The sequence below is a fragment of the Hippichthys cyanospilos genome, chromosome 13 (assembly GCF_059441005.1).
Source record: "Hippichthys cyanospilos isolate Australia breed blue-spotted pipefish chromosome 13, RoL_Hcya_1.0, whole genome shotgun sequence".
Taxonomy (NCBI): Eukaryota; Metazoa; Chordata; class Actinopteri; order Syngnathiformes; family Syngnathidae; genus Hippichthys; species Hippichthys cyanospilos.
This window is the reverse complement of record NC_142381.1, coordinates 4,790,577-4,798,178: the sequence shown is the minus strand read 5'-3', so window position 1 is coordinate 4,798,178 and position 7,602 is coordinate 4,790,577. Positions and strand designations below refer to the sequence as shown.

The 7,602-nt window shown below is 42.5% G+C and overlaps 1 protein-coding gene across 1 annotated transcript; it reads right to left on the bottom strand.

The window, feature by feature from the left end:
- Positions 1–5,069: 5,069 nt before the first annotated feature.
- LOC148413554 (POU domain, class 3, transcription factor 4-like) lies at positions 5,070–7,234 on the bottom strand. Its single transcript, XM_088432282.1, has one exon. The coding sequence runs from the start codon at positions 7,224–7,226 to the stop codon at positions 6,132–6,134; it is 1,095 nt and encodes a 364-aa protein (XP_088288408.1). The 5' UTR covers positions 7,227–7,234; the 3' UTR covers positions 5,070–6,131.
- Between the last annotated feature and the right edge of the window lie 368 nt (positions 7,235–7,602).

Sequence of the window (7,602 nt, the reverse complement as noted above, 5' to 3'; positions counted from 1 at the left end):
GTGGAACAAGCAGGACAAGCGGTGATCAGCCCTCTTGTCTCAAATGAAGATATCACACACCGTGATTTACTCTTCCCCAGCAATAAACAGGCCTTCCTTACTTATCTGTGTGCGTGCGCGCGCGTGTTCATTAGACATGTTGTTAAGGGTAAGTGGGATGGAAAAAAAAAACTCCCCTCTGAATGCAAAGATGCTGCTTCACTGTATGTTTTGAAATTAATTACCACTTTGCATTGGTGACTGAAAAGTCACATTAATGTGTGCAAGCTCACCAGATTCAAAAGAAACAACTGGAGAGGGGAACAATATGTCATACCGAGAATTGCTGATCGACATAAATTCAAGATTCATTGAGATTGTGTAATGTAGTTGTGTGAACCTTAACATTTTAATACAATTTAATCGATTGATTAATTTTGCTGTTTTGAATTGGCACGTTTTTGTCCCTACGCACACAGGAAATTCTAGGAGTGTGAGAAGGAACTTGACATAGAAGTTCTACCAGAAGGATACTAAACTCCATCCATGTTTTATAGCCAGTTATCCTCACAAGGGTCGCATGCTTGCTGTTGCCTATCCCAGCTGACTGAACAGTAAGCGGGGACACCCTGAACCGGTTGCTACCCAATTGCAGGGCATACAGGAATGAACAACCATTCACTCACCCAATCACACATTTATTGTGTCCAATACACCTCCCATTAATGTTTTTGGAGTGTGGGAGGAAGCCAGAGAGCCAGGAGGGAACCCATGCAGGCTCGGGGAGAACATGCAAACTGTACTTCATTTTGTTTTGAATATATTGATTGTAATTGACAAATAAATGCATTATCGTAAAAAAAATATTCACTTTTTACTGGCGACAGTGGTTTCATATAGAATCCCTTTTAAATCTACCCAAAATCTATTTCAGAGAGATGCATGGTAGAAGAGTGGTCGCATGCCCTCCTCAGAGTGCAGAGGTCAAGGGTTTGATTTCGGGAGTTGGAAAGTTCTCCCTGTGTGCCCTGGTGGGTTTTCTCCAGATACTCTGATTCTTCCCACATTCCCTAAAAACATGAATGGTTGGTATATTGTTTGTGATTGTAAATTGGTTGTTTCTGTCTGCCCTGCGATTGGCTGGCAACCATTTGAGAGTGACCCCGCCTACTCCCGGAAGACAGCTGGGACACGCACCAACACATTGACAATAGTGTGGAATAAGCGGCTAAGAAAATGGATGGACTGATATTAGAGATACTTTATTGTTGTTTCGAATGGAAGTACAAAATTCTCACATTGTTCCCTTTACCCACATTTTGTTTAGCATCTTCAAAGCAAATATTTTGACCGCATGTACAGTATGTACAATGTCCATGGACAGGTCATTAGTTAAACAATGTGGCTCAATAGTCCTTATTGTTTATTGTCCAGGTATCTTTTCCCAGATTCCAGTGTAAAAAAGGATTTATTCAGAATTCAAAGTAAAAACAAAAAGAAGAGCAGAAGCTGCTTAAAAACATTATTTTCCAAAATCATTGTAGTGACTAGACATTTTGAAGAAAAAAAAATAGTAGAAGAATAAAAGGCTGCTCAGGGACTTCCTTGCAAGGAGATGGCACTGATCCAAGAAGCTATAGAGGAGGAAATAATTAAAAGGAAAAAAAAACACACCTCTTCATCTTACTGTAGTACTATCAGAGAATTCCTTTCAAATTCTCTATTCGGGGTGATTAAGAGAACTTTAAAGAGATATGGGGAACAATTTAGCCCCATTTAAAACAGATTTCTGATGTGTGTTGCACATTCTTGCTTCTTCTTGGTGTTCTCTAATTGAGCAACTAACAATGCTTGTCTGTCTCACAGACCACAGTGAGAACAGCCTGTAGGGATGATCTGTCTGGATGGGTCAATAATTCATGTGCAACAAGTGTGAAATATCCCAAAGCATCAGTTCAAATGCTTACTTCCATATTAACAGGGGAAAACGTGGTCAAAAGTGTTGTGGATGTATGTGTGAACGAATGTGTATGTATGAATGAATGGCTATATAAGGTGCCTATACATGCAATAAAATATCCTTTTAAAACAAGCTTATTGGCAACAATCTTGTGTTTAAATGCCATGTAAACATCCACAATAACCCAGACAGGTTCATAATTGTCAATAGTCTTGTTTAATCTCTATCTATCTATCTATCTATCTATCTATCTATCTATCTATCTATCTATCTATCTATCTATCTATCTATCTATCTATCTATCTATCTATATATATATATATATATATATATATATATATATATATATAATAAACAATGGAGGTCTTGGCGTGGTCTACAACCAAAATCTGAACTTAAATCCAGTTAAAATGCTGCGGCATCATCTATGAATGGCTTTTAATGCCTATAACGCACCGGTATTGCTTTATTAAAGCATTTATGCTGGAAAGAGTGAGCCAAAATTTCTCCACATCTAAGTGAAAAAGACATTGCAAGATTTAGAAAAAACTTGGCCCAGACAACTATTGTGTTTCGGGCAAGTACTTTTTTACACAGACCAAGGTATGTGAAAGTGGGGAATCTATATGCAATACTATATATATATATATATATATATATATATAGTATTCTAAAATGATTCAAATCCATACCATCAGTTTGAGGATATGGCAGAGGAAAAGAAAAGAAAAAATCAGCAAAAGAGTGGTCCAAAATTTCAGCAATCAATTTCCCCCATCAGTTTTCACCAAGCAGCACAACTCATGATTAGGTTCAGAGGGCAATGACTTTTTCACATAGTGTGACGTCGTTTTCTGCCTGTATGTCCACTTCTCCTATTTAGAAACTACATCTTACTTATCCTTAGATTGTCTCAGTGTGATATTGAAACTGTTTTTAATGAAACCTTTGTGAATGATAAATTATGAAAAAAAATTATATATATATATATATACATATATATATATATATATACATATATATATATATATATATATATATATATATATATATATATATATATATATATGTGTGTGTGTGTGTGTGTCTGTGTGTGTGTGTGTGTGTATAGTTAATAGTACCTCCCTTCTATTGAGGACTCATAATGTATAGATAGTTTAACATATTTCTCATTTGTCCATTTTACATGATGTATGGCACTGAAATCCATGTTCTTGTTTTATTTTCAGATGGAGTATTTTGTCTGAAATGTGTCTGCTGACATTTAAAGCTGTGCTTTTTTCCCTACATGAACATGCAGCTTCTTCTTTCAGTTGTAGTTGAGTTTTGCGTGATAATTCTTGACCGTTTAGGGTCAACTTGTCTTGCTCAACACCTTTGCCTTGAACACATCTCCAAACTCTGTAACCTGTCGCTACAGCTGGACATGTTTGTGTTGGGGCGGGTTCAGACTATATTGTAAGTTTTCAAATATCACACAAAATAATCAATTTGAAAAGAAAATATAAATCCTAATATGTAACACACACACAAAACATGAAAAAATATCAAAACATATAAGTAATTTACAACAGGGAGTTACGCTTGCACACACACAAACACGCACACACACACACACTGAGTTGAAAAGACCAAATGTAATATAATCAAGTATATTTTTGAGGCAGCTTGATTCCACTTCACTGAAAAAGAAATAGGTTCTCTATCTGGCTTACGTTTTATGACAAATAGATAAACGCTTTTCCTAAAATCGAGTTGCCAAATCTTGTATTTAATTCTTTTAAAAAGCTGACTGCATTTCTAAAAATAAATTCGTAATCCGGACCAAACCAAAAAGCAAACCTAAAGGGCTCCGTGGGTAAAATGACGTAATGTGAGTCATTCAATCTCATCGTGAAGTTCACAATGCTGACTCGTGGGGTTTGATTCAGAGGCTCAGTTACCGGCAAATGTTTTCATATCTAAAATTTGGAATGACACAATTGCAATTTAAGTATTTGCTGACTTGCGCATATTTCTTCTTCGCCTTTGACGTGTTTCCACACTAGTCAATCATTCCTGCACTAGTGAGTTATTTAAGTATCCGTTAATCTTTAAAAAAAAAAAAAACGTGCTTCCTCTGAGAAGTCTGATATTTTCGGCTTTTAAAGTTGCAAAGTGGTCCAATTTGTGTGTTAATCCGAACTTTATATTTTCTATTCATTTGCTTGCTCTCCTCCATTACACTCATTCAACTCTCATCTTGTGTAAATGAAGCGCGTGGATGGTATCAGTCGGCTATTTTGTTTTACTTTTTCCCTTCCATATTGTCATATGCGTCCCCTTTTAGCTCCGTCCTCACCCCCTCTTCATCCTCGCTTGCTGTCTCCCCCAACCCCCTACCAGGGCCGCAGACTGAGGAGATGCATAAATTCAAGACACATTAGTATTCCAGTCAGGCTCTCTGTTTTCAAGGCAAGGCCTAGCACCCCCCCCCCCCCCTTCCCCTCCTTCACTCTCCCTCTTCAGCTCTATTTTTGAATCATTTAAACAGTGCTGCATTTACGTATTTCAAAACCATCCCTAATTTATTTTCAAGCTTCAGGTTTTTTTTGCAGGAATATAGCACTATTTTGCTTTTGCATCGCCAATTATACGGCGCTGTAGTCTTTGAAATGAGATTCATATGCCTGTGTGCCCGCGCCTGTGTGTGTGCGTGCTCGTGCGTGTGTACGCGCGCGCTGTCAGTCCCACTGGCCCAGGCGATACATCACGCATGTCTGATCAAGGAGGGCATAGGGCCCTGACAATAACATTTCAGAGGAACCTCATACAGAATGCGTCTCTCTCTCTTTTTTTTCTTTACTGATTCAGCCTGCAGCCAAGACTCCACACTTGGATATTTTACAGCTGTTAGGGACACCAAAACCTACGGGGGGTTGTTGGGTTGGACATGACAAGCAAAATGAGACCATGCAGTTGATGTCTAAACATACATTATTTAAACCAGGTATTTTATTTGTTAGTCTGCATACCTGAGTCAATGTTTTAGGGGTTTCATTTAAGCGGCATTAGCGTAAGCTTGAAATAATAATAATAATAATAATAATAATAATAATAAACGCTTTAATTAGTTTTTGACAGTGAACAATTGTAGCAAGAAATTGTTTATTACAACATACATAGTTTATTTCAAAACATAATACAAGCTTTATACTGAAAATAAATAATTACTTGAGCTGTCATCGAAATTTGGAATAAAACCGCCGAAACAGTTCAATCTTATACTGAAAATATTTTTTTACATTGCTAATTAAGTGCAGGAATAACTAAGAGCATTTGTTTAAATTAATGACTTCAAAAGGGTAATATATAAAACTGTACAATATTCCAAAAAATACTTGTGAAATAAACCAAATACCAGGAGTATTTAATATTATAAAATTTGGATAGTGAACGTAAGAATAAAATTATAGGCAGGTGTATAGCGTCAAACCCATGTTTTCTTCTATTCACGGCTCTTTTTCAGAGTCTACACAGTTTAAATGGTCGAAGATGGATTAAACCAAGAAAATACATTTATAAATAACTGTTTTTGTAGGCGGACAGGTAAAATGCAGGCCACGGCGCAGGGGCAAAAACAAGACTTCAAGTGCTATTGTGTTGGTAGTACATACCACTGGTACTGAGGGCCTATTTGCATACGCAAAAATAAAAAGAGCAATTACAGATTTTCTACGAATATGTTACAAAATAATGACACAGAAGGATTGTGAGCGCCAGTGGACAGTAAAATTACACGTGGCGCCCAAACACTGCATGACATATCAAAAACAGTCCAGAAAAACAAACAAAAATAATAATAATAATAATAATAATAATATTCATTCGTCTCTCTCGCCAAGGAAAAAGAGGGTGTGAAATAGAAAAACGAAAGAGCAGTCCCATCGGTTGGATTATGGTGAGAAAAACTAAAGGCGCTGGTAGATTATAGGCACATTTTTATATTTATATCCCAACATTTTGAGCGGCTCCAAGGAGTGACGCGTGGAATGGGATAATGCCCTCGTGGCGCTTCGGAAGAGCTAGGCCAAGGCTGAGCGGGTATCTCCGGTGCTGCTGGAGGGAGGAGGTCTTGCGAGCGCGGAGCGAGGAGTCTGTATACCGTCGGGAGCCTCACTCGAGGCCGATCCCTCCCGGAGCGGTGCGGCGGTCAGAGGTCGTGGCAAGAGGACGCGTCCCCCGCGCTCCCGCCGTGCGAATAGGGCGCCTCGTGGGCCGGCGGCGGCTCCCCGGGCGGCGTCATGCGCTTCTCTTTCTGCCTGCGGTTGCAGAACCACACGCGGACCACCTCCTTCTCCAGCTGCAGCGTGTCGGCCAGCGACGTGATTTCCTGCGCGGAGGGTTTGGGACACTTGAGAAAGTGCGTCTCCAGGACCCCCTTGACGCTGACCTCGATGGACGTCCTCTTCTTTCTCTTCCTGCCCTGAGCCGCGATCTTGTCTATACTGCTCGAGCTGCCCGTGGACGAGTCTGCCTCCTCCAACCACTTGTTCAGCAGTGGCTTGAGTTTGCACATGTTTTTAAAGCTGAGCTGTAGCGCCTCGAACCTGCAGATGGTGGTTTGGGAAAAGACGTTCCCGTAGAGAGTGCCCAGGGCCAAGCCCACGTCGGCCTGCGTGAAGCCCAGCTTGATCCTCCGCTGTTTGAACTGCTTGGCAAAGTGCTCCAGCTCGTCCGACGTCGGCGTCTCCTCGTCCGAGTGGTCGTGGCAGTGGTGGCCACCCAGGTCGCCGTGCTCGGGGCTGAGCGTGTCCCTGAGGCCCGGGTGCATGCCTTGGCCCTGCGGGTTGGGCGGAGGGGTGAGCCCGCCGTGCTCCTGCAGCATGCCGTTGACCGTGAAGCCCGTCTGGGAGTAGATGTTGATCTGCTGCCCGCTGCTGATGGACGAGTTGTGGGACACCGGAGTCCCCCACGCCGCCGGGTGGTTGCCATGGTTGTTGTGGTGCGGCGAGTGATGAGCGACGTGCGGCGAGCGGTGATGGATGATGCCGAGCTGCAGGTCTTCTCTGCCCGGTTTGACGTCTTGCTGCTCCATGGAGGCCGACCACGGGCTGCTGTCCGAAAGATTGCTCGCCCACTGGTGCCCGAGGGGGTGCCCGTTGCTCTGCACGTTCTGCAGGTAGTCGCTGTGCAGGAGTTTCTGGTGTCCTCTGTAGGGGCTCGCAGGCTGCATGGCCTGGCTGTCCGGGTGGATCATGGGACTGGAGCCGAGCAAGGTGTAGGGGCTGGAGGCAGCTGTGGCCATGCTGGCTGCTGAACCCCACTGGTGATACTAAAGTGAGCTTCAGCTCAGCCTCTGACATCTCCCTCTCTCTGGAGTGTCGGCGCCAGTCAGTCGTTGACGGACGCTCGCCACCGCCACTCACAGGCCGAGGAAGAAGCGGCGACCGCGCGTCTCCACCAATGACGGCGCAGGCACGCCGCTACATCCGCCTCCGGGTGCAGAACCGTGGAGAGGGAAGGGTTGAGGGCGGTCGAACCGGAAGTGAGTCGGAGCGCTGGTCCACTGAGTCTGTTTATGGAACAATGTGCGCGTGGAGCGCAGTTCCTGTTTATTAATCCAAGTTTCCAACTGCTTTACGCGCGAGTTTAATGCCGCTCCTGTCACCCTTGAACGCGTG

Bases quoted from the DNA above. Each gene is read 5' to 3' on its own strand.
- LOC148413554 (XM_088432282.1), bottom strand. From the start codon at position 7,226: ATGGCCACAGCTGCCTCCAGCCCCTACACCTTGCTCGGCTCCAGTCCC.